This window comes from Mesoplodon bidens (genome assembly GCF_964165515.1).
Source record: "Mesoplodon bidens genome assembly, contig: HAP1_SCAFFOLD_118, whole genome shotgun sequence".
Taxonomy (NCBI): domain Eukaryota; kingdom Metazoa; phylum Chordata; class Mammalia; order Artiodactyla; family Ziphiidae; genus Mesoplodon; species Mesoplodon bidens.
In genome coordinates this window covers 686,774-714,450 of record NW_027671260.1, presented here as the reverse complement: position 1 = coordinate 714,450, position 27,677 = coordinate 686,774, and the positions used below count along the sequence as shown (strand labels likewise).

General features: G+C 47.6%; 2 protein-coding genes across 5 annotated transcripts in view; one reads left to right on the top strand and one right to left on the bottom strand.

The window, feature by feature from the left end:
* Window positions 1-2,562: 2,562 nt before the first annotated feature.
* Window positions 2,563-27,677, bottom strand: part of LOC308611634 (uncharacterized protein) — a 97,505-nt gene continuing 72,390 nt past the window's right edge. For 3 of the 4 annotated variants that reach the window (XR_014014978.1, XR_014014979.1, XM_081260347.1), the window contains one exon: window positions 2,563-3,045. Coding sequence is in view for 2 of the 4 variants with exons in the window: in XM_081260347.1 (XP_081116473.1) it covers window positions 3,041-3,045 (5 nt within the window). In the remaining 2 variants the exon portion in view is untranslated. Of the gene's footprint in view, window positions 3,046-17,262; window positions 17,432-27,677 lie in introns of those variants that run through there. The other variant, XM_081260346.1, reaches the window with a different exon arrangement.
* LOC308611645 (NUT family member 2G-like) lies at window positions 11,538-14,162 on the top strand. The gene is made up of 2 exons (XM_081260351.1): window positions 11,538-11,874; window positions 12,834-14,162. Exons 1-2 carry the CDS (start codon window positions 11,555-11,557, stop codon window positions 12,964-12,966), a joined length of 453 nt encoding a protein of 150 aa, XP_081116477.1. The 5' UTR covers window positions 11,538-11,554; the 3' UTR covers window positions 12,967-14,162.

Sequence of the window (27,677 nt, the reverse complement as noted above, 5' to 3'; positions counted from 1 at the left end):
ACTGTAAGGCTATGAGCTTGGTGGATTTCTGTTTGTGGTCTTGCTCCAAGGTCCTTTCAAAATGCTCAGCCAGGGCCTCCCTGGTGGCGCAGTGGTTGAGAGTCCGCCTGCGGATGCAGGGGATACGGGTTCGTGCCCCGGTCTGGGAGGATCCCATATGCCGCGGAGCGGCTGGGCCCGTGAGCCATGGCTGCTGGGCCTGCGCGTCCGGAGCCTGTGCTCCGCAACGGGAGAGGCCACGACAGTGAGAGGCCCGCATACCGCAAACAGAAAAAAAAAAAAAAAAATGCTCAGCTATAGTCACGAGTTCAGTCAGGCCTATAGCCTCCCACCCTGTTTTCTGCCCTTTTATCAATCCACTCATCTCAGAAGATAATCCACTTACAAAGAGGGCAGTTAAAGCAGGCTGAGTGGCCTTTTTATTCCTTGGAACACCAACTGCTGTAAAAAGAGAGCTTCCAAACTGGCTCTAAAGTCTTCCACAGATTCACCCCTCTTTTGTTTGTATGAGTGAATAATAGAGCAATCATTAGGCCAATTAATAATAGACCAAGTGTGAGCAGGGAAGATTTTAGGAATAGCTTATAAAAGGTTAGTTGTTATTCTGCAAGCCTTTTTAGGTTGAGGATCTTGAATCCCATCCTAGGGATTATGTCATTTTGCTTCCCACATCCATTCTGGGGCTTCCCCCAGTCCTACCAACATGTGTACAAGTGGATAAAGATCTAGCAGTTTGGGGACATACGCCCTGACAGTGACTCTAAGTTCTTTAAAAAATGTTGGGGGTTCCTCCAAGGTTTAGAGAATTCTTTGACTACAGCTCTCAGTTCAGTCTTTGACCAAGGGGTAAAGGACACCTGAGGGGGCTCACCTGCAACCTCAGGTAGTTTTACTTTAAATGGCAATTGTTAAATATTCTTTTTGGAATAGAGAAGTATTTCAGACTGGAAGTGAGTAACACAAGAGTCCTCGGGTGACAACGGAAAGGGGGGGACAGTAGGAGGTACGTCTGCAGTCACATCCGTCCTACGGTCTTTTGTCTCAGGTACCTTTTGTCCCTTTAATTTTTCATTAGCTTTTTGTTCTAAGTCTCTAAACGAAGCTATTTTGGAATCTTGAAACCGTCTGTAAACTTTTACATACCAAGTAAAGCAGGCATCTCATTCTCCCTGTGCAATCTGTGAACCCTTGCTCTCTAGTGGTTTCCTTAAATGTACAATCTTGTCTAACTGGAACATGCCCCACAATGACCACTGTAATTCTAGATCAATATTAGTATAATTTTTCCATCTTTCTAAATATCTACAACCTCCAGGACCATAGTTCTTAAATATAAAATAAGCAGGTGTGCCAGAAGCTGGCATTCTCAACTCTTGGGCGATAAAGGATCTCATTTCCTTAGCTAGCCTTTGTCAACCCAAAAGAACACACAAAAAACCTGCGCCTTAATATATCAGCAGTAACAAAGAGATGTTACTATGTCCTGGACAAAAGAAGGCCTGGTATGCACCACCACCGATTCCCAGGGATCCTTGGACTGAGGAAAAAGATCCAAACGGCAAATCCCAAGGAAGGCGGACTGCAAACTGATTCCAAACAAAATGGAGAACTATAGCCACCACCAACAGCTCCAAGCATGGAAACTGGGGGCTGATTCCAAACAGATGGGCAAGTGCAGACTACACTGTCAGCAGTGCCCAGTGTGGAATCCAGGGAACAAAATTAGGGGCTATGGTTTACCACTCAAAAAATATACTGGCAATAACCAAGAGACGTTACTGTGTCCTGGGAATTTCCATCTGAAAGGCTAGGGGTTTGGCCTCAAGGAGAATCCTCTACCAGCCAAACTGACCTGCCCTGTAAAGGAAAGCCAGTTAGATTGGGAGCACAAACGCAAAGAGAATGGAGCTCAAACCAAGAGGAGCTTACCAACAACCTTCAGGAATGGCAAGAAAGACAGTGAACTCAAAGGAGTTGTGGGCACCACACCTGTTCCTCCTTGTCCCAAATGTTATCAGAAATTTGCTTCAGATCCCATCACTGCCACCAATATATTTACCTTTTTCTTTTTAAAAAGATAAGCATTGAATCATAAAATCATCTTGTTAGCAGTAGCAATCATAAGAGTGGATTTTAGAAAAGTGCACATACATATTTTTATACAGAACATTTCTGGAGGGATACATATTAAACTGTTAGTGGCCACCTCTGCATGCCCCCAATGTATTAAAAAACAAAATTTAACGGAGTAAATTGGAAGATTTACTTTGAATTTTGAATAAATTGGCCTTATTAAACGATTCATGAATCAGGCAGCATCTCATCTGATAGAAAGGGAGATACTCCAACGGGTTACACAACATGGAAGGCTTTCTTTTTTTTTGGCCATGCCACATGGCATGTGGAAATTTTAGTTCCCCGACCAGGGATCGAACCCATGCCCCGTGCATTGGAAGCGCGGAGTCTTGGCTGCTGGACCACCAGGGAAGTCCCAGAAGACTTGTATAGTAAGGAGAGTGGGACAAGGAAAGAAAGTCATCATCAAGGGAAAAAATGAAAGTTCACTGGAGGAAAGTAAAACTTCAGGTGACAACGGCGTCTCATTGGCTAAACTGCGGAATTTTCTATTAGCTATTTCTATTTTCTATTTCTTGTTGCTGGCCAGGAAGGAAGTCTTCCCTCCTCCAGCTGGGGTAGTAAAGTGGTTGCACTTCCTCTTTGGGGTCAGTAAATGACCTCTTCCTGTTGGGGTAATTGATGATGAGTGGCACGGCATGAGAGCTCCCTCTACGGGCCTTCCAGACTCCAATTCTAGTGCAGGTTTCCTTTTGTTAACATTCACAGCATGTTTTATTGGCAGGAGGAGTCACAATGAGGGAGAAAAGGCCACAAGACTCACCATAAAGAAGGCTCAGAAATGCTTGGGTGGGTCCAAGGCAGGCACAAGGTGGCTGTGGGGTCAGCTGGTGGCTACAACGATCACATGGTTCCCTCTGATGGGTTTGCAGCTCGATGTGGAAGAGTGAATAAAAGGGTCAGTTCATCCTATCAGAGAAACATGAAACTGAGATAAGCTTCCCACTGCTAGAAGCATCTTGAGCCTTCAGAAAAGAACAGAGAACATGTCTAAAGGGTTTGGGAACATCAGAGCCACATCTCCTCAGAGTGGGACTCCCCAGGCTCTCCAGGTCTCAGTCCCCAACTCTCCCTCAGTGACAAAGCCTCCCTACCTCTGTCCTTGTCAGCTCAGTGATCCCTAGAGGTCCTGCCTATCCGTGAGGACTTAGGTTTCCATGAGACAGGTTGGTTGAGACCTAGTGATACAGTTGACCAGCCTGATATGCAACAGTTCCCACCACCCTGGGGCAGTTGGGCTCAGGGACACATGGCTCTGGACCCCATGTGGAGGGTGTCCTTGCACGTCCGCTGTGCCACAGAAGAGCCAGGAACGCCTGTAGCTGTCCAACTGATTCTCAGGGGGTTTTCCTGGGAGAGCCCTTGGTCATCTGACCTCCTATCCAGGAAGCCCCATGACTTTCTGATTGCTGCCTGTCATGCCAACAACACACCTGTGAAGGTTCTGCTCTGCATGGCCATCTGTCTGCCAGGCGCCCCCTTCTAGGGACCCAGATGCTAGGACCACACAAATGCTGAAGGAGTGTCCACCTGCCTAAGGTACAGACACCCCTGTATCCATCTGCATGATTTCTACTGGGAATCAACAACATTTGTGGGGATTCTCTGGCCCTAAAGAACAGACCAACCTGATAGGAGCAATGCAATGATTCACAATTACCAGGGTCAATGCACATATACAAGGGCCCATAGCCCCAGATGCCCCACTCACAATTCACATGAGGGTCCCATACGTACCCACCGATGCCCAAATATTCTTGCTTCATACATACACAATCCAAACACGCACATCAGTGGTACGCTGCTAAGTGCTTGATAAAAAGCTCTCCGAGAAAGGCGGGAAAGACTTCCCTTATGGTATCTACATGGTATAAATATTCCCAGCAGGACCAATTTCAAGCTACCCACCTGACATCACTAAACACACAGCTGGGAAGAGATATGCACCATTGACTCTCCCAAGACAGTATGAACCAGTTCCAGCACATCCCATAACTTTTCCTGTGAATATGTGCACAGAATCCACTTACACCCCAAGGAGAACTCTCAACTCCCACCACAGATATATAACCAAAAGGACACCACATACACATTTGTGTTTGTACATAGATATATATATATATCTCCTGAACACACACCCTCACCCTGAATAAATACACAAACAGACCACCTCTTACTACCTAAATTTTTACAGATGAAACCTTACTCACCCTGAATATTCACATTCCACTCTCACAACTATATATACACACACAACATGGGCCTGAAAACAAACATGTGCAACCAATATGCCATCCAGATGTACACACTGAGTACCTAAGCACACAGGGTCACCAAGTACACAACTGTCTCATGTGCAACCCAAACAAAGACCCATATGCAATCCCACGGCCCTAAAATACATAGACTGCAGGACTCCTGCACACACACAGAACCCACACAGCCTACTGGTTTCCAAACACACAAACTAATCTCTCACATCCCACAGAATACATACCCCAGAAGCCCCAGGAACTCAAACACACACACAGACACAAATAATCTATACTGATCAAAGACAGCTGACCCTTGAACAGCTTGGGGGTTAGGGCGCCAACCCTCCATGCAGTGGCTCTGCATCCATGGATCCTGTAGTAGTCCTGTAGTAGTTACTGAAAAAGAAATCCACTGTAAGTGGACCCGTGTGGTTCAAACCCATGTTGTTCAAGGGTCAACTGTCCATATAAGTCCACCTCACTAATACTGAGAACACACATACAAGCAACACCACTAAATTCTTCAGGCATTACATTTTGAAATAGACACATAGAGGACTCGAAGCCTCCTGCTACACTCACAAATCACAAATACACACATCCACAAACTACTCATGAGTATACACCCCAAATGCTCAGACACACTCAAAACAGAAAAACACCGACAACCTCTGCAGTCTTACTAATATACATACACAATTCTCACACACCTATGGACACACACATGCAAATATTCCTAACCCCTGAACATATGGATCCCCTCCCAAACACTATACATTATGCTACCTCTCCAGAATACAAGCTCCCCACCACTACTCCAACATACAAACTGTATATGTGTGTGTGTGTGTGTATATACATTTCTACCCTCACCCTGAATATATAGACAGACCACCTCTTACTCCTACCAAACACATGTATAAACACCCTAGCGTTCTCCAAAGAAATACACTTTGAATACTCCTAACAACTCCATACCTTATGAACAAACTCTGATAATGCATGCACCTGATGATGGACACGCACACGGATTAGAATACACAAGTAAGATACATGGAAATATCTCCAGCAAACCATTTATGAAACAACTTCCATATATCAAATTATCCCTAGCTATCAGGAGCCAGCTCACACATATGCAAGTACTAACAAATACCCGTATCACATATTTCTAATACATACAAATGCAATTGTCCATCTTCCCTGTAGAAACATAGAACCCCACCTCTCTATCAGATACACATATACTCACTTCCCAAAATACATAAGCCTAAGAGGCTCCTACTGAAAATTACAAATGCACAGCCTCAGCAAATATTCCTCCCAGTGGCCATGCCCCTTGAATACACACACAAACTCATTTAACACACAACTCTCCACAAGTCCCAAATAGAACCACGATTACCCAGTACACTACAAATAGACAATAATGTCACCCTATACGCCCTTTGTTCCAAATACACATACAGTACCACACTACTGGCGTATACATAACCCCATATTCCCAGCCTCTCACACAGAATGAACTCTGCCATCTTGCAGAATACAGGATCATACAAACACAACATACCTACACATTCAACATCCACCAGCCCCATAAAATAGTCACAGACTTGCCCTCTACACATCCAAATATACATACACAGCTCCTGAAAATGCACACCCACAAACACCCCATAACCATACAACATGCCCTGAATACACAAATGATCAGCCTACATTCCCCAAATATACAAAATTAACAGACTGGACACCCAAAGTAATATACACCACTACTTTTCCTGACATGGCCCTTACGCATATGCAGATAATCCTTCCAAATCCACCATTACACACACACAAATCCCCAAATTCAGGGGTGAAAAAAACACATGTAAACATATTCCCCAAACACCAAATTACAAACACCTAACCACCAACTCCTTGAGTATGCCTGCGTCACATCTCAACACCCTCCAAATACAACGCTCACTCTTACACACTCTCACAAAAACACAGGCATGACCTCCCTTCAAACACAAATATCCACGGACAAAACCAACCCACACATTTGACTACCTATCAGATTCCCACCAACCAATTAAGTATGTACAGACCCCATCTATGCTTGCAAATCAATCATGATTTGACACCAGACTACAAATACATGTTTATTACCACATTCAGCAAAGTTGCTCGCATCACCGACAAAAGAATGCAGTTTGAACCTAAGTGTTGACTGATGTTTTTATGATAAGAAGGAAGACACTAGTGAAACGATGAGTGTGTTCCTTCCATCTTCACTCATTTTCCAATCACCTGAGCTACACCTTCGGAACCAGATGAGGGTTTTCAACTCGCAAGAACTTCCCTCTAGCTTTTGTACTCTTCACAACGTGCAGACTAGAACGGCACCTGTTTAATAGCTCGCACACACTATTTAGCCCCCACTGTAGGCCCCGCAATCACTGAACCCTTCATGCAGCCGGCTCCCCAGTGGTGCCGATAATCCTGGGGTAAACATCTCAAGGGAATCGAGCTCTATGGGGGCGTGAATCCACATTGTGGGGAGTCTCCTTACATGGACAAGGGCACAAATAACCCACAGGGTGAACAACAGTGCAGAGCGGTGACACCTGAGGGGTGAAAAGTCCCCGTACCCCTTACCTCACGATTCCTAGAATTGACTCTACAGGCCGCCATGACAGGCCCCTCCCCCGCCGGACAGCCATTGGGGCCCCACCCTCCGCGCTCGCGCATGCGCTCCTGTCTTCCGGAGCAAACTGCCCCAGCAGACGCCGGGAGCTGTTGGAGGACGGCGGTCCGCGTGCCCGAGAGACCCGCCCCAGTGGGCGTGCACAGGCATGTGCGGGCGTGCAGGCGCGGGGTGCGCGGGCCTAGGAGGTCTCTGCAGGAGAGGACAGAAATGGAGGGTCGGGCAAGCTGCGGAACTTCTCTGGCGACGCTCCTCGCTGGGAACCTCTTAAAGACGGTCTCTTCTTAAAACCAGCTCTTGTGAAATGTGCACTCGTGAGTTTTATATTGCACTCGTGAAACCCATGCACTTAGCTACAAAGAGTTCTGGAGAGCTCCGCTGTAAGCACAGTGGCCTCAAATTGGGGCAAGTACTTTCATGCCCTTTGGACTGCCGTTCCTTGGTTCTTGTTAATGCCTTTCAAAAAACAGTAGGTCCTTTTTCCTAGCACACCTGAAGTTTCCGTTAAAGAACAATGCTAGCAAAGAATTTCAGACCTGGGAAACACTCTTAAGATACTGTCTCCTGACTCCGTTCCTAGAGTTTTTCCAACGCATTTACTCTACTAGAATATTTTTTCTCCGTGTTCACAGGTGTTTCCTTTGTACGGTTTTGGGGTTTTTTTAAAAATAATTTTGAGAAAGAGTTGACAATCTGGGCCAATTTCAACAGGTAGTATGGGAACAATTTTATTTTCCCTCCCTCCTTTTTTATAATATCTTGCAGAATTTCAGTTGACAATAAAACAACAACAACAAAAATAGTAGCGGGATCAACTTACTGACCTGACTTTGTAATACTTCCCAAAGAAACTTCAATCATCAGATCCGCTTTCTGGTCAAATGCAAGATTAGAGCATTTCTCACTCAACAGGATGCCTCTGAAGACCCCTCACATGTAACAGCACTAAGCGCCTCCAAGTGCAGACTTGAAAACTCCACAAGACACAAACATGGTATCTCTTCGTTTCTTTAATGTTTCGTGATTGAGTGGAAGATGAACTGTCTTCTGAGGCTTGTGATGCATGTCCAGAGATGTTTTTTCTCAGTAGTCAATGCCCGCCCCCACCTTCTGTGCAGGAATAGTCAGAGATCATGATCCAAAGGACTTTTAGATACTCCCTTCTGTGACTGGTCTTCCCAAGTTACATTTGGGCTAATTTGATTATCTCTGTCTGTGGGGTGTAGGATTTTGAAGTATTACAAAAGTGATTGCAGTATTGGGACTGGCTAATTTTTGCACAGTGCAATTTTTGTATCAGTGGCCTTGAGAAGAGTCCTTCAAATACTGTATCAGAATTATGAGTGAGAATCTTGTAAATAATTGGTTGAATGACTGAACAAAGGGAGGAAGCAACAAGGAAGCCTGCCTTTCTCGAGTGCCTGGGTACAATATTTTGCCTCACCATTCCTCTAGTATGAAGTTATTGGTTGCAAATCATATAAGTTTTCCTTCATTATAAAAGCTCCAGGGCTTCCCTGGTGGCGCAGTGGTTGAGAGTCCGCCTGCCGATGCAGGGGACACGGGTTCGTGCCCCGGTCTGGGAAGATCCCCCATGCCGCGGAGCAGCTGGGACCGTGAGCCATGGCCGCTGAGCCTGCGCGCCCGGAGCCTGTGCTCCGCAACGGGAGAGGCCACAACAGTGAGAGGCCCGCGTACCGCAAAAAAAAAAAAAAAAAAAAAAAACCTAGGTTGATGGATAAAGACGTGAAAGGAAGGGACTGTCATGCTCAACCTCGGTGCCGTGAATCAAAACAACAGTTTATAAACTGCCTAAAGAGGCACACGCCAATTGTGTTGCCACTGTGGGAGGTGGAAGGAACTTCCGGTTCTTGCCTACCTGGCAGAGCCCTCGTGGAATGTCCCCCCAGCGCACGCCACCCCGACCCACGTGCCCTCTGCCCCTCCCCCACCGCAGAACCGTTCAGCCCGCATTTTCCGGTTTACTTTCAAACGTGTCCCTCGTTGACTTGGATCCCGAGCGTTTGCTGAAGCAGGTCGCTCTCTGGCTCCTGGTCTTGAATTTTCTCATTGAGGCTACCAAGCAGCAGTAGTCCGTGCCCAAGCCTGCAGGATGGCTTCAATAGGAGGTAAGCCTATAGGCTGGGGGTGTGTTCTCAGAGACCCTGCCATCCTCACATCCTTCAGGTTCACACGTTACACTTAACTGTGGGCACACAGTTGGACTGAAGTAGAGGGAGAAGAGAGCACTGGACGCACAAGGACATTTCACCTGGGGAGACTGGGGAGCCTGAAGAAACCTGAGACTGCCCTGGGGAGGAGGGGTCGTTGGAGGTGGATCCAGAGGAATTGCCCTGGCTATGGAGAAAGGATGGCAGCAGACAGTCTGATTCTTTCTAGAAGGGAGACAAGCCACTTTGAAACGTGTGTGTAAGGATGTGTGTGATGTCCTGGTGGTGACACAGGGAGGGTCATGAGGAAAGCCTAGAGCTGTATTGTGTTCCTCAGGCACCTGAAGCTTGCCTCACCATATCTTTCAAAGGGGTTTGAACAGGAGCATACTGTATCTCAGGGGGCCGTGGGGAGAGATGGTCTTGGTGAGAAAACTATTCAATGGGGCTGTGTGTGGCCACACCTGCAGTGAAGTGTCCTCTCCGAGAGCTAGGCAGGGGGTTACTCTAACTGCCGCAGCCCACACCTCATCCACTCCTCCCAGCCCAGAGCTCACTTGTCAGTTCAGGTAACTGTTGCCTTGGATTCAACAGGGGATGGGCAACCATTACGAGTAACTTCAGCCAAGAGAGGGCTCAGGTTCCTGAGTTGCTCTGAATTGTTCTTCCTTTTGTGGAATGGCAGTACTTCAGACCTACTTCATCTTGTCCAGTATCTCATGGTGGACCCTCAGGCTGCCTTGAGAGGAAGAGTTTGTTCCTATTTCAGGTCACTCCTTCATGGACAGGGAACAGATGTGGAGTGGGGTTGTTTCGGGTGGAATGTCTATGAAGCCTGCTTCCTCTTTTAAAGGGGGAAGGAGTGTAGCCCAGGATCAGGAAGATGATCTTCTGTGTTACTATTAAACGTCCTATGACATCTGTTCTGGTGAGTTAGGTGCACCGTGGTGTGTACCTTGTTCTCCTGAACAGGGATGTGTTTCAGACAACTTGATCGCCATGGCATCTGGCTTATGCCTGCATCTCAGATTGTCTCTCCATTATTGGGAGCTGGAAGGGGAAGGACCACAGGCAGTCTATACTCCCACGACCAATGTAACATGACAATTCCCTGGCCCTTGTTTAATCCTCTGCAGCCATCACTGGCTGTGAAATGACAGAATCTAAGGGGCACGTGCCTACTTCTCAGACCACCCCAAGCCCCTAGGAACAGAACTCCTGACTGATGACAGTGACTCTGGGCACTGGGGAAGGGGTGGCAGGACCTGGCCCATGTTACGTATCTGCTGTGGGTTGTTCGGAGATGCAGGTGCTTTCTGGGCCAGTGTCATGGGTTTGTATCAGGATTCCATTAGAGATATTTTCCAGCATTTTGTTTTGTTTTGTGAGGCTAGGAAAGAAAGAGGGGATTTATACTGAGCATCAGGAAAAGGAGGACTGAGGAGGAGGTGGGGCCCTAATATTTTACACAGTGCCTGTCCACAAAGGGCCTTTGGGGGCCTAGAACTTACCTTGCAGAAGGCCCCTACCTGCTAGTACGCCGGCTGAGGGGCATTTCTCACAGAGCGGATGTCCACACAGCTCCAGGTCTTGGGAGACAGCCTGTGAGGCTTAGGTGCCAGGGTGTGCCTTAGGGAGGCTCTCCAAGTGAGTGCTTGCTGAGGCAATTTCTTCTCGGCAGGCAGGGGTCAGGGAGCTTGGTGGATGGGCGTGGGGTCACCAGTGGAATAATTCTCAACTGGAGGTCAGGGCATGAAAATCACTTGAAGACATTTGCACGCTGCAGTTTCCCTTGTCCAAGAGTCTCTCATCTGTGGAGATTTACACTCTGATGCCGCAGAAAGCCTCAGTCCCACTTGCCCATTCTCCTCCTCCATTCACTCCTTTCCTTTGCCTCAACAGCATCTGCAGTGCTGGGAACGGATGTCCCCATGAACCCCGGTGCCTCCTTGTCTACTTTCACGGCAGTGTCCTTTCCTCCACCCATTCCTGGCGCCCAGCACTGGCCACCCTGGGAGCAGCACCTGCCACCTCTCATCACTCCCGCATTCCCTCCCGGCAGCAGCCTGCGGCTGCCAGCTTTCCCCAGGATGCCTTTGGTGGCTAATGGTGGCTGTGGCCCCAGTGCCCCTGGGGCTTGCAACTTCACTGTCCAAGTCAGGTCACAAGGGAGGCCAGTGCAGGCCCCCCAGACTCAGACCTTTATTGTTCCTCAGGGCCCCCTCAACTGGAGCGCTCCAGGGGCCCTCAGCGGGAGTGCTGCGTGTCCTGCACCCATATTCTTAGCAACCCCTGCGATGGAGACCATTGTGACTGCTCCAGCTGTTGGAGTTACTCAGGCTGGCAAGGGAGGCTGGACCCCAGGCTTTCCTCCTCAAGCTCCACCACCAGCTGCCCAGATGGCCCCTAACATTCGCCCAGTGAACTCTGGGCCATGGCCACATGGCACTTCCAGGGAGGGCAGCCTGGACACCAACCAGCCCTATGCCTCGCAGGAGGACTGCTCTAACCACCAGAGCGTGTACAGTAACTTCCGACGGTGGCAGCGCCTCAAGCCACTGGCCCGGAGACACCTTCCCCAGAGTCCTGATGCAGAAGCTCTTTCCTGCTTTCTCATGTGAGTGAACGCTCAGGGGGTCATGAGCTTATCGGAGCTCTTAGATAAAGAGGAACTGGGGATGGACTCGCAGGTTAGGTTTCTAGGGATGCTGGAAGCAAGGTGTGAAGGCGATGTCCACGCCACGAAAAGGCACACTGTCAGTCATACGGGCGAGCCTGCCAGTCCATGACATCATGACTGAAATGTGCCTTATCTCAACTGACCCCACCCCCCTGTGAGTCTAGCCAGCTTGCTCTTCCATGATTCTCCTGCTAATATGGCCTGAAGACTTGCAGTCAGAGAGGGTCGTGGTGTAAGTTGAGGAGCCAAGGAGTGGATGCCACACTCTCCTGTGCTGACGTCTCCTTTCATACAGCACTTGAGTGTACGTGGCCGGGGGAGGTCACTTCGGAGAAGGGGGAGGAGCGCGGAGCCCAGGAGAGCGCTTCATGCACGCCTCGACTTTGTTGATGTGGAGAATTCCACTAGGAACAGGGTGATGGTAGAGCTCTCCTAAGGGCATGGGCTCTCTCCCACTAGAGTTGTGAGCCTGGCAGGCATTTCCATCCTAAACCTGCGGTCCCTCGTAAAAAGGGGACAATCACACTTCACCTTCAGAGGACCGTGCAGAAGACTCCTTGGGCTAATCTATGAAGTGTGAGCAGATTGCCTGGCACATGCCACGCCTCATTGATGATGGTGATTTTTATTATGAAAAGGCAGCCTTGAAGAGGAAAAGAGCTCCCCAAGGCACAGTGTCCCAGCTCTAGCCTGGGAGTGGATGGTCATCCTCGAGTGAGTGTGAGGCGGTGACAGCCGTAGCCGGGAAGGCTTGTCTCTGCTCTCCCAGACACCTGCCTCTCACTCTCCTGTTGCTCAGTCATGCTGTGTTGAGTGATGTGTGGTCCACATTGGTGGGTGGGGTCAGGCAGGTGGGGGCTGGGCTGGGCACAGAGACTGACCCCGAGTGCTTACAGCCCAGCGCTTCGATCCCTGGCCCGCCTGAAGCCCACCATGACACTGGAGGAGGGACTGTGCAGGGCCGTGCAGGAATGGCAGCACATTAGCAACTCTGACCGGATGATCTACTACGAGATGGCGCAAAAGTGAGTCAGCGTCCTGGGCCCAGGGGCTGCGTGGAGGGTGAGGCGAGTGGGTGAGGGCAGGGTCTGGCCGTGGGGGTGCTCATCAGAGAGGACAAAGGAGAAGGGCTGTCGCTCGGAACGGGGGGCCCGCAGCCCAGAGGCCCTACAGTCCTCCAGAAACCCCTCCCTCACCTTGAGAGTTTGGGTCTTCTGTCCTTCCTCCACCACGAGCTCTGCCCTCCCCTGAGTTTGACCTACCCTTGCCCTCACATGAAGGTCTCAGGACGGGGCAGGGTGAAGCTGTGAGTCCAGTAGGGGTCCAACTCCGGCCATATGGGCTGGGCTGGGGAAAGAGCTCCACCCGCCAGCCTGCTGCTTCCTTAGTGGTGGCTGGCTGGCGGCCACTGACATAGATTTGGGACCCCCTCTCCTCACGAAAAGTGGCCTGAGTGGGTACCCTGGCATCCCTCAAGAGGCTGGGGAAGCCAGCTGTCATCAGCCCAAGGGTCTCTGGCCCTTCCAGTGTTTGCTCCACGGTAATCCCCTTGGTTTAAGAAACAAAACCAAACAAACAAGCACCTCTCAGAGGAAAGGAAGGCCTGTCCTCTAAGCTCAGCATCCACATCGTCCAGCCTCTCCTGAGCCCTGTCTCCAGGTCTACGTTCCAGAACTCTCAGTCCCAACCCAGGGTCCTGGATTTGGGCAAGGACCCCTGTGGGGAACACATGCCTGTTCCAGCCTCTGGCTGTCAGCCCTTCATGTGGCTCTGGATGGGGGGCATGGGGAGGGTGCCCCCTGGGTCAGCCACGTGTCCCGTTGACCTGGTTCAATGCAGCGACCTGGCTCTATGCTGTTGAATGCTCTCCAGTGCTGGTGAGGCAGGAAGGGTCCCAGATCTTGTATCAGTTCCAGGAGCAGCTCTCTGCTGTGGACAGCACCTCACAGGGCCTTGACAGCCCCAAGGCACATCCTCTCCCAATCCCTCATTCTTGGCTGCCTTTGTTGGGCTCCAGAACCCAGGCCATTTTCTCAGGATGGCCTGTGCCTCCGTCACACCCCAGGTTCATGCAATTTGAGGCAGAGGAGGAGATGCAGATCCAGCAGTTGCGGTGGATGCAGTGCGCGCAGGGCCTGCCTCCTCCAGCCCCACCGAAGCTGGATCCTCGGGGGCCCCCAGCCCCGAAAGTGGGCCTTCAGCCGGCCACCCAGGTTCCCACTGGAGTTGAACGCACAGGTAACAGGGGCCCAGGGTTGGCCACTCTTCCCATGTGGATCATTTTCCTTCAAGACAGGGGCATTGGTCTTTCAAGCAAAACAGCCACCGAGGCGGGGGGTGGGGGGTGGGGTCTCAGATGCCCTTTGTTACTACGGGGTATTGACTTGGTCAATCTTGTAACTTCTCTCACGCCTCCCTGTCAAAGGACTGCACACAAAGTCTGCCTAAGAAGTGGGCTTGATGGGGACACCCCTGGAAAATTGGAGGTTCCCCACTTCCTTATATGTGACTCTCTTAGATGCCCCCTTACCTCCCCCCTCCAACTGTGCATGAAGCTCCAGGTGGTCCTGACCCCCCCACACCCACATCAATGTCCCCCAACAGTGCCCTCACCAGCGTGCGCTCGGTGGTCAGGAGGTGGACCGGGAGCCCCTCACCTTCCTTCCCTTCCTCCTGCTCTGCCTCAGCCTGTGCTCCCAGGATGTCCGGCCCCAGGGCCCAGCCCTCCCGCCCGAAGCCACACGGGTCCCAGCGACCCCCGGAGCCCAAGGCACCCGAGGACATTCCACCTGAGGCTGTGAGGGAGTATATGGACATCATGGAGGCGCTGGTGGGGCCCGTCCACTCAGCCACAGGCGACTCAGATGCAGAATGGGGAGAGGACGGAAATGAGCTGCAGCAGGAAGAGGACGGCACCTACTCGGACCCAGATCTCTTAAGCTATATCGACAAGCTGTGTTCCCAGGAGGACTTTGTCAGCAAAGTAGGCTAGGCCTGGAGACTGGGGTCTGCAAGATGCCAGGGCATGGAACTCTCAGCACCCAAGATCTGGGTTCTGCTCAGGCCGTTGGGACTTAAGCTCAGCTCCTTGTTCCTGAGCCTGGTGTTAGGGGAGGTTTACGCAGATGTTTGTGTGTACATGTTTGTGTCTATCTGTGTGTATGCCTTTGTGTCTGTGTTTGTGCCTCTGTATATGTGCTCTTTTGTGTGTGACTGTGTATGTGCATGTTTGCGTGTGTGTGTGTGTGCGCGCTGACCATCCCCGCCTTGTGGAGGAGAGTGGGGTGGGTCTCTGCTTTTCACTTTCCCTCCTGGCCTTCTTGTCTCACAGGCCACTCCTGGCCGAGGATGCTCACAGCCTCTTCTTTCTGTTCTAGGTGGAGGCAGTCATTCACCCTGGATTCCTGGCAGATTTGCTTTCCCCAGACCCACAGCTGGACCTCTTGGCCCTAGAGAAGGAGCTGGAGCAGGAGGAAGGGCTCACCCCCGAAGAAGTGAGACAGGGGAGGGAGAGGGACACTCAGGGAGCCAGGGGACCCCACGGGAGGGGGACCCCAGGTGATCCAGGGGACAGGGGAACCCAGATGACCCAGGGGAGCCAGAGGAGGGAGGGATCCCCGGTAGAAGAGGGGACACAAGGGACACTCAGGAAGACCAGGGCACAGAGGGACCCCAGTGAACAGGGGAGAGGTAGGGCCCCAGAACAGGAGGGCCACATAGCGCTGTCCATCCCTCCCCTGCCTGGGACACCTGGCATGGGGAAGGGCCCGTTCTGGGGTGGGTGCAGTGCAGGGTGAAAGGAAGGAGAGGATGGGGAGCCGGGAGGGGAGGGAAGGTCACAAAGCTCGGAATCAGTTGCAGGAGGATGGCAGGACTGCCACAGTGTCTGTATTTGGATTCGAGTCCTGGGGTCGCCCGTCCCCTCCTCCCCCCCAGGGCCATTGTCCCACTGCCCAGTGCTCCTCCTCTCACACGTGTGTGTGGAGCCGTCACTGTCCTCCTCCCTCCTACCAGCTGGTGCAGAAACGACTCCTGGCCTTGAAAGAGGACGACAGTGTGCGGGCAGCCCCGAGTCACAGTGCACCCGGAATGGCCTCAAGTCCTTCTGAGTCCGACGCCGGCCAAGGTGCCCAGAGGCACGACCAAGACCCCCATCTAGGGGTCAGTGATGAAGCCTGCCCACCAGAGATTGATTCTCAGGCTCTTCATAGGCTCATCCAAACAGACACTGCCCTGTGCAGGCCCAAAGTCTTTGTTCCCTCTGGAGGACGTCAGGAGTTCTCTATATTCCGGCCCGTACGGCTCTCCCCTCCCCAGGGTCAAAGGCGCACTGGCCCTCTACTGAGATCCAGGGATGCGTCTGTTCTCAGAAAGGCCTCTCCTCTTCGGGAGGCCCGAGTGCCCAGGGATGGGTCCAGTGAGAACGAGGAGGTGCTCCAAAGCGTCTTCATCGTAGACTCTCAGCATATACTGGGTGCCTTTTGGGATGTCCCTCAGTCCTGCACATGTCTCAGCCCTGGCTTCCTCTGGAGGTTGGGGGGCCCAGAGTGCTCCCCAGTCCCCCTCCTCTCAGAGAAGAGGCCTCAGCCCAGCTCCACCAGCCGCTCCCAAGTCGAGGAAGCGGGCTCTGTGTGGACGCCCAGCCGCTGCTGAGAAGCTGCCCATCCCCGGGGCTGGCCTCGGCGTCTCTGGGAGGCCAGCCTTGGCTCTGGGGCTGGCTCGCCCCTCACAGCTGAGAAAGAGAAAGCGTGACCCGTTTGACACAAAGAAGCGTGGGAAGAGGAGGAAGAAGCACTGCAGCCAGTAGGGAACAGCTGGGCCGGCCCTCCAGGGCGAGGCCCCAGGGCAGCCCCCTGGGGAGCCCAGGGGCTCCTCCTCCTCCCAGTGCTGATCCTGGATGATGTGGGGGGAAGGGAGGGGGGCAGGACCACCAGGGTGGGGAGGGGGAGCGGGATTGTGGGGGGGTTAGGGAGGTGGGGGAGGTGGGTGTGGGAGGAGGACCTTTGGAGTGATGTATGTAAATTGTGAACAAAGATCGTTTTCGTGGGAAATGCTCTCAGGCCACTGTCATCTTGTTGGTGTTGAGCTGCTCCACAGAGAGCGATCCTGAGAGGAAGGAAGGATGAGGGAGGTCACAGGAGCTCTGGGTCTACAGGTGGCCACACCTTTCCTCCACATAGACAAGGACTCCTCAGGCTGCCCCTGGGAACGCACAGCTCTCACTTTCCCCAGGGACCCCCTCATCAGCCCCTTCTCTAACGCCTGCTCGGCTAGGGCCCTTCTGGGGCATCTGTACCGTCTTCTGCATCCCTGAACCTTCTGGGGAGGCAGAGCTGCTCTTGTGCCTTTCAGCCCTCTGGACACTCACCAGTTTCTAGGATGGAGCCTGGAGACGGCCCTTGTCATTATGGAGCTTCTCTCTGCTTTCCTCATGTGGCCAGACGACGGCGCTGGGATGACCCTCCGCTCATCCAGGGTTTCCTGTGTGGGTGGCCTGACCAGAGACGAAAAGTCTTGGCCATGGGGACGGGACTGTCTGCCTCATCGTAGCGGGAGCATCCTCTAGTTCCACTGGGATTATTGCAATGTGGAGAGTGGTGGAGGCAGCTACCTCTTCATCCCAATGAGGATGCAACAAGGGGAACGGGTGTGGGGAGATTCATGGGGCACCCGTTACAGGTGTGTATAAGGGAAAGGACAGTCGGGCCCCTTTGTGGAACTTGTGGGATCTCTGTGCAGCAGCATCTCGTTCAACTGAGGGAGGAGGACCCATGTGGCTGTGGCCGTGGGGACTGGCGTCCGGGGCCTCCGGGTCTGCAAAGACACCCCAGAGCTACTGTCCCTTCCCTCTGCACCCATGGCTGGACGTGTGTGTGTACTGGTATCAACACTGGTTTGTATCCCCATAGGAAACAGGTCCTCCTAACAAACTATGACCACGTTTCACAAGAACAGCTTGCTCACAGGGGCGGCAGGGGGTGGGAGAGGTGTCTGTGGCCCCAGATCTGAGTGGGAGCTGGGATCCATGCTGAGGAGTGTGGAGGCCTCAGTCACCGTCCTGTGGGTGTCGGCAGAGGCTTCGAATCATCAGAGCAGGGGAAATGACCCCCTCATTAGAGTGAGATGAGCAAACAATGAGGGGCAGGGAGTAGACCCCCGCTGTCTCCCAGAAGTGCCTCCCCTCCCAGTCCGCTTAGCCTCTGTCACAGCCTGTGCTGGCCCACCTCTGAAGCCCCTTCCTCCTAAAGCACTGAGATGCTCTGATCTTTTATGGACCTGCCCTGGGCCTCACCCCCCCTTCCCTGCTGGCCAAAGGCTCTTCTCCTGCTTCTGACTTCTGATTCCTTCCCCAGGACCCAGGCAGGTGTTAGGACAACAGAGATTCCCTGAACATGACCCCTACACCACCAGCATGCAAAACTGGGGCCGCAGGCTTCCACAGGTGGCATGACTCTCTGCTGGACCCTGCAAAGAGCTTGGAGAAGAAAGGGGCTCATGTCTCTCCACCTCCACAGAATCTGTAGGTCAGCCTCACAGGTCCCCCTCTGTCCAGGTGGGCAGCACATGTGTGCTCCCAGCACTCCTTGACCCTTTGTGAAAGAAAGTTTTTGCAGCTTAGTAGTCTGATATTAGGCAAGGTGTCTCAGGGCTTGTTCCTTTTGAAGCCCTACAGGAGAATCTGTTTCCTTTCCCTTTCTGTCTTCTAGAGGCTGCCTGCATTCCTTGGAATTAGTCCCTTCTTCCATCTTCAAAGTGCATCACTTTAATCTCTGCTTCCCTCATCACATGGTCTCTCCAACTCTGACTCTTCCTGTGTCCCTCCTACACAGCTCTTTGTGTTTATATATAGCCCACCCAGAAAATTTAGGATAATCTCTTCATCTCAAGATTTTTTACTTAGTCACAGCTGCAAAGTCCATTTTTCCATACAAGGTAACGTGCACATATTGTCATAGGAGGGGTTAAACACGGGCGTTTTGGGGGAACCAGACTTTACCCTACTAGAAGGAATCCACAAGAATACCTACCATCAGCATCCACGTGAATAACAGACTATGACCAAGTGGCGTTTATTCCAGGGACGCAAGCCTTGTTCAATGGTGACCACTCCCCAGTGTAATCTACCAGATTGAGTCTAAAGAGGAAACACGTGCTGTTACACCAGTGAACACAGACCAGGCACTGAACGAGAGTCAACGCCCCTTCATATGAAAAGTGCTCAGGAAATGAGGAATAGAAGGGCACTACCTCAACCGAATAAAGAGCCTCTACAGAAAACCTACTTCTAACATCACATGAAATGGTGAAAGAATGAATGCTTTCCCCTGAGTTCAAAACAAGGTTAGAAGGTCCACTCTTATCTTAGTTTTCAACTTAGTACTTTACATTCTAGTTAGTGTAGTACAGCAAGAAAAGGAAAAAAGAGGCATACATATTAGAAAAGAAGAAATATAACTGTAATTCTTTACAGATGACATAATTGTCTACATAGAAAATTCCAAGGAAGGTATAAGTAGACTCATAATAAATTATAATAGCTTGCTTTAGCAGGATCTCAGAATATAAAATCAATACATACACATTAATACACAACATTGATCAGATTTCCATATACTAGTAACAAACTGAACGACTGAAAACCAAAATTTAAAACATATTAAATAGGTTCCAGTTCAAGATGGCAACATAGGAAGATCCCGAACCCACCTCCTCCCACAAACACACCAAAGCTACAGCTACATATGGAAAAATTTCCTCTGAAGAAAACTAAAAGATGGTGGAGCAACCCCTTCACATCAGGAAAACCAGAGGGAAACCACATCAAAACAGGTAGGAAAGGCTGAGACACAATTTTGCCATGAACCCCATCCTTGGTGTGGAGACACACAATTAGGAAGGAACTCAAAACCTGGAGCTTCTTCCTGAGAGGTGAAGGGTATGGACCCCACATTGGGCACTCCAAATTTTAAGGCTGGCACCTGAGAGATAGACCCTCAAAACATCTGACTTTGAAGACCAACAAGCCACATCCCATGAGACCCACAGGGCTGTGGTGAACTGAGGAACAGCTCTTAAAGGGCCTGTGCACAGACTCACCTGTCCCAGGGCCAAGTGTAGAAGCAGCCCTTTGAAAAGCACTCTGACTTTTTGGGAAAGAGACTCACTTCCCAATTTTAAAGCATTAATCTGAGGAACAGGGGCCTGCTGGAATACTCCCCAGGGACAGAGGCTGGTGGGTGCCATCTTCCTGCTCTCTCTTTGCCTTGATAAAACTGAAAGGTGCCATCCTTTTTCCCCTTTTTCCTTTCCTGCAGGTGACAGCTTTGTGCTCCAGCCAGCTGGCTCCTTCTTCCCTGCTCTTCCTCTGTCTTGCTATATATATATATTTTTTTCTTTTCCCTCTTTCCCTTTATTCAAATGGTGTCATCTTTGCACTCTTCCCACCGCCTCACTCAGCCAGTAAGCATCATCTTCACACTTTCCTTCTGATGTGCTCCAGAGAGCCAGAATCTCCAAGACAGGAGATCCCATTTTTGTGGCCTCCACTCAGGGGATGCTCCTTGATCACCTGGCTCTGGAGGCCAGGAGGGATTTCTTTTCTGGGTCCCATGGGACTGTAACAATTGGAGAGACAGTTCTTGGCAGGATACCACCCCCAGGATGTACCACTACACATCAGACTGAGACACAGCCCCAGCCTTTACATGAAAAAGGCCTATTTGCTAGTAGGGACAAGACTTAAGAGCAGGCTTCAGGTTCAGCACACATCTAGAGGCTACGGATGTGCTCTCGGGGAAGGTAGGCTGGGGGTGCCATCTCTCCACCCTCACTCTGCCTTACTACAGTCCACTGGTATCTCCCAGAATGGAGCTTGTACACTTATCTGAAGCACTGTTTTCTTGTGACTGCTCCCCAGGGAACACCTTCAGATTGCTTGCTTCTGGGGCGCAGCAGGGCTTCCACTTGCAATCTCACAAGACTAAATACATTTGCATTCTTTAAAAGCTGTTACCAAGTTTTCTGGCTTCCTATCAACCTGAATCTAGGTGCTGCCTGAGATCCTCCACTTTGGGTTGCTCATTTGTCTTGGCACACCCTCAACTGCTGGGATGGTGTGCCAGGTCTATTAAAAATAAACTGCTTAGACAATCACAAAGGTTTGAGAGGCAACCAAGAGTAGACGGGGTTAAATGACAAGGTTCATCTGTCACACAGCTCTTCAAGACTGGGAGATGTGGCTATTTCACTTAATGCATAGAAACCAACACAGAGAGTCAAGCAAAATGAAGAAAGGGAGGACTATACTCCAAAAAAAGAACAAAATAAAACCTCAGGAAAAAAATCTTAATGAAATGAACATAAGTAATTTACTTGATAAAGAGTTCAAAGTTATGGTCATAAAAATGCTCACTGAACTCAGAAGGAAAATGGATGAAAACAGTGAGAACTTCAACGAAGAAATAGAAGATATAAGAAAGTTCCAAATAGAAGTCACGGAACTGGAGAATGCAATAACTGAACTTAGAAATACAGTAGATGAAGCACAAGAAAGAATAGGTGAACTCAAAGACAGGTCAGAGGAACTCATCCAATCAGAGAATAAGGAAGAAAAAAGAATGAAAATAATGAATATAGCTTAAGGGATTTATGGCACATCAAATGGAATAAAATTCACCTTATAGGAACTCCAGAAGGAGAAGAGAAAAGGGGGCAGAAAATATTTGTAGAAATAATATCTGAAAACTTTTCCTAACCTGGGGAAAGAAACAGACATCCAGATACAGGAAGCCCAGAGAGCTCCAAAGCAGATCAACCTAAAGAGATCCATACCAAGAAATATTAAAATTAAAATGTCAACGTTAAAGATAACAAGGGAATCTTAAAATCACCAAGAGAAATACAACTTGTTATACAACTTGTTATATAACATCAACCTAAAAAGCTTCTACACAGAAAAATAAACAATCAACAAAATGAAAGGGCAAGCTACAGAATGGGAGAAAATATTTGCAAATCATGTACGTGATAAGGTGTTAATATCCAAAATATATAAGGAACTCATACAATGGCTATATCTATATCTATATCTATATCTATATATAGATATAGATATAGATTTTCAAACAATTCAATTAAAACTTGGGCAGAAGAACTGAATAAAAAATTTTCCAATGAAGACATCCAGATCACCAACAGGTTCATGAAAAGATGCTCTACATCACTAATCACCAGGGAAATGCAAATCAAAACTACAACGAGATATCACCTCAAAGAGACTAAGAGGTAACAAATGTTGACAAGGATGCAGAAAAGGAAACCCTTGTGCACTGTTGGTGGGAATGTAAATTGGTACAGCCGCTATGGTAAACAATATGGAGTCTCCTCAAAAAATTAAAAAGAAAACTACCATACATTAGCAATCCTGCTTTGGGTATATATATATCCAAAGAAAATGAAATCACTATTTCAAAGAGATATCTGCACTCGCACGTTCATTGCAGCATTATTCACAATTGCCGAGAGATGGAAACAACCAAAGTGTCCATACATGGATAAATGGATATAGAAGATGTGGTAGGTACATAGATGGAATATTATTCAGCCATGAAAAAGAAGAAAATCCTGCCACTTGCAACAACATTTATGGATCCTTGGGGCATTATGATGAGTGAAATAAGTCAGAGAGAGAAAAATAAATACTGTATGATGTAACTAAATTGTAGACTCTAAAACAGCCAAACCCAGAGAAACAGACAATAGAATGGTTGTTGCTAGGGGTTGGGGTTGGGGGAAATGGGGAGATGTTGACCAAAGGGTAAAATATCCAGTTAGCACATGAATTTCTGGGAATCTAATCTACAGCATGGTGATTGCAGTTAACAGAACTGTATTATATACTTGAAAGTTGCTAAGAGAGATCTTAAATGTTCTCACCAAAAAAAATGCTATTTATGCGAGGTAACGGAGGTGTGTTAACTAGCTCCGCTGTGGTAATCATTTCACAACATGTAACATACCAACAGGTTGTACACCTTAAACTTACACAATGCTATATGTCAATTACATCTCAATAAAGTTAGAAAAAATAAAGAAAACAGACTGTTGCACAACAATCAAGCAAAAATACTAGTTTGGGACTGCTTTTTCTTGAATTTAGTCATTGTTCCTTCTTGAATCTGTTTTCTATCACATGATAGCAGACTCATACAGGCAGCTTACTTCTGATCAGGCGCAGCCAAAGAGAAGCAACTGATGGTATATGGGAGTTTAGGGATAAGCTATGAGATTTCTCCCTTTCTTCCTCTACTTTGTGAAGATTCTCCAGCAGCAACTGTGTAACTTCCACGGCTCCAACTCCAATGAGACAGAACTGGTATGGTCTGACATTGATGATCATTTAACCTGGCCCTGGACGCCTTTACAACCCTCTCCTTAACTTTGCCTTTCCAGCATAGGGGTACAAGTAAATTCCTATTCCTACTAATCACTCCATTATCTAGGTGGCCCTTCTTTACTTCTCAGAAGTTTCATCACTGGTGTTCTTAATACCCTGTATTAAATTTATTTGCAAAGACTTGAAACAATTTCTATTTTATTTGTTATGGGCAAATACAGTATAATAAAATTTCCAAATATTAAAAAAATTAGAAGACACATGAAATCTCAAAATGGGGAAATGTTAGCCACGTTTAGGAAGAAAATGTACTAATATTATTGGAGGAGAGAATTCAGGAATTGGGAGATAACACTAATGAGTTTGGAAGGTATAAGACTGTGGAGAAGTTTGAATGGTGGGCTTCATGCCACAGGAAATAGGGAGTGATTCAAAGTTCTATAAAGATTGTGCTCACTTCAGCAGCACATACACAAAGTTTTATAAGATTAATCTGAAAGTGGTAGGCAGTTTGGAGTATGCGATGGAGTGATGTCAAAGAAAAATTGCACCGGATGGTTAAACAGGCAAGGAGTACTTTACTCAAGATGATTCTGTAATAGGGGAGAGACACTGAACTCCGTTCTGCTGAAACAAAAGGCATGGAAGTTTTTAGATGCCAGGATGAGCTGTAGGAAAAATAGTAGAGGATGCTGGGGAAGAGGTTGGTCAATATAATTAGACCATCTCTGTTTGCTTTGGCTCTTATCAAAGTTAGGCTCCTATACTCCCCACAGAGACTGGGAACTAGGGGCAATACCTTTCTTGAAGGTTATATTTCAAAGAGCTGACTCCCAGGTCCTTGAGAAAGACATTTCTGGGTTGGAAAATTATCAAGTGACTAGGAGAAAATTTACATCTCGAAGGGGCAGGGAAAGAATTTATAATTTCAAGCTTCTTAAAGTAAATGTTTTCAGAAAAGGGAGGTTAGGGGCCTATGGTAAAGAAAAATCCTGTCTGAAGTTTAGCCAAACTGAGGGACACATTAAGGCCATCTTGATCAGTAGTTAAAATTAGCATTATCTTCAGGAAGATTATTTTATAAAGAAAAGCAATGCTTTAGGAACTTTCTCAGAAGAATCAAAAGTAACTGTCTGCTAGTTAGATACAGGTCAGGAATAATGAGAAAGGGCAGTTACAAAGTAAACTCAACTAATGTTCTCTGTGTTGTAGCTTTAATAAAGATGAAATAAGTAGAAAAAAAATAATCCATTGGTACATGGTGAGAGCCAATTGGATGGATTGCCCAATTAGAAATACTTCTTTATTTTCTTGTCATTATCAGTCAAGGATTAACAAACCTAATTTTATTAGATATACTTCTGTCTAGGGATTGAGAAATATCAATTATTTAAACTAATCACTACTTTATTTCTGTGAGATTTTAAAAAATATACTTTGGGGAAAAGTAATGGAAGAGTGATATAGCACTAAAACATTGAAGTGAATGACATAATAAGATCCTATCTTTCTCAATTTAAGGAGAAAAAAAGGGAGGGCAAAAGAAATGGGCAGAAAGTAAGCTTACCTACCAGTCATTGTGTCAAGTGTTTTCATATATTTCTCTAATTTAATACTCACAAAACAATGAGACATAAGGAAGATATTTATCCCATTCCATAGATGAAACTCTATTTACAAAGTAATATATCAACCATTTGTAGAGCTGACCCTTGAATTTAAGGCCTTACGTCTGTGGAAATGCAAGAGCCAAACCCTGCTAATACAAGGTGCTTAGAAGAGGTAGACTTCAGTGAGCAGGAAAATCAGAGCATGCGTGAACTGATGACAAGTTTTGCTGATCTAGCAGCTTTGTGAGATTTGTCTAGATTCAAAGGCCCTTGCTCTACTAAACCATCAAATTAGAGGTGGTCTCCTTCTGAAACAACCAATATTTGCAGAGCTATTCAGACTTTGGGTCATGGTATTTTTTCAAGGATTAACTATTATCACTGGCTTTTCAAATTTTAACTTTAGAAAGTCCTTGCTTTTGTTGGAAGCAATGTTACATTTTGATGCAGTTGTTTGCAGGGATGAAACTTGGTCGCCCTCTGGAGGCTATTCTCAGGTCCGACTAGCATACCTTAATTTTGAGAAAGAAGTCAGGTCTTAACAATTTAACAAGTCATTTTAAATGTGTGGAAATTATGTATATACATTATACTTTTTTAGAAGTTACAAAACATTGAGTTCAAAATGCTCAAAATATTTTAAAATGCTGAATTAAACGATTTATGGCATAGCATGTTTTGAATTCCTGTTCTCCCTTTGGAAATGGAGATGGTCATCATTCTCCTTTTATCACGCAATATCTATACTGGGACTAAAACCGTTATTTTTTCCTCCCCTATTATAGGAACACATGGGCAATTAGTTCTATAAAATGAATAATAAAACATATGACACAATACTATACACTCAATTACTACCAAGATCTTCCATTTTAAGTTTTAAAAAAAAATCTCTAAATTTCCAATTAAAAAAATTTTTTTTCTTTCTCTCAGAGATAAAACATCAGAGCTTACAAGAACCCTTAAAAACAGAATGGCTCAAAGGATAAAAATGTTTTGCTCCCTAGTTCATTCTTGTTCAGTTTTCTTGTAGAAGGTGTATTATACCAGTTAGTGTAAATTATACAAGCGAAGTTCTTGCCATATATTGGTGGCAGCTTTTCTACATAAAGTAAACAGTTAAGGGGCTTCCCTGGTGGCGCAGTGGTTAAGAATCCACCTGCCAATGCAGGGGACACGGGTTCCAGCCCTGGTTCCCGAAGATCCCACATGCTGCGGAGCAACTAAGCCCATGTGCTGCAACTACTGAGCCTGCGCTCTAGAGTCCGTGTGCCACAACTATTGAGCCTGCGCTCTAGAGCCCATGCGCCACAACTACTGAAGCCCGTGCACCTAGAGCCCATGCTCCGCAACGAGAAGCCACCGTGATGAGAAGCCCGCACACTGAAACAAAGAGTAGCCCCCACTCTCCGCAACTAGAGAAAGCTCGCGTGCAGCAACGAAGACCCAACACAGAGCCAAAAATAATAAATAAATAAAAATTTTTTAAAAAGTAAGCAGTTATGAGCTGCTATAAACCTACTGTTTCTTTACTTGATTTAAATGAATTTAATTCTTTAAATAACTGAGCAAGTAGAGAATTTAGACTCAGCCATTATTAGAGGTACCTTATACAACCAAAGTGGTATAAAAACCCTGTAACATGAAAGTGTTGTGGAGGTCCTTCTGGTCTTCTGAGACCGGGACACCTGTACCTTTATGTCCCATTTATAAATGCTCCTCTATAATGTTTGGGATGCTGAAATATTTGATGAGATAGATACCTCATGCCTATTACATGCCTTCCCTATATCTCTCTCAACTACATCCCTCTAATGAGTTGGTGCAGCTCCAAGGCTCTATCCAGTAACAAGGTAGTGTCAGGCAGTGCTTGTTGTACTCACTGGCTTTTAATCCTCCAACTGCCTTGTAATCTCCTCCTTCACACCTTGAGGCTTAGAAATGGCATATTTCCTGAGGAAGAGGTTTCTAGGGAGTCCTGTATACTTGCTTGAAATGGGGACAGAAGGATGGAGGAACAGAAGGGAAGATACACGGAAGATGAACGGATTTTTTTTAATATAAATTTTTCTGCCATAAAAACTATAGGTACCAAGCAAAGCAATCAGGGAAATATATATTCATGCATTAATTTACCACTTACAACGATGAGTAGATAGAGGACATTAGATAGATTAAGGAAGTATCTAGGAGGTAAAATGGGTAAGATTGATAATGGATAGGATATAGTGGCTGATGCGAGAGGTTGAACTCAAAGATTATTGTTAGGTGCCTGGTTTATACAACTGGGTGAATGGTGTCACTACACACTAAGACAAATGAAAATGAAGGAGGAGAGATTCAGCAGTTTAGGGAGACCATGAGTATTTAGCTTTATGTATATTTTAAATGAACAGATTTAGATGTTAATTAGGCAACTGGATTTACAGAATTCAGATTAGAGGTCTCAGGTACACAAATGTCCAAACTTGATGGAGTTGGTAACTGAAGCTGTGTGTTTCTGTGAAATCATATTATGAGTTCCAGAGTGAGAGGACATAATGGCCTAAAACTGAATTTTGAAGAATTTCAACATTTAATGTCTGAGGAGAAGGATACGTACCTGCAAAGAAGATAATGAACTGCCGCAGAGATGAGAAGAAAACCAGAGGAGTTTTTGGGTCAAGGAAAATCAAGTCTCAAAGACAGAAGCAAATCCTACTTACAGGTCAAGTAACTAGGAGATAAAATTTTCA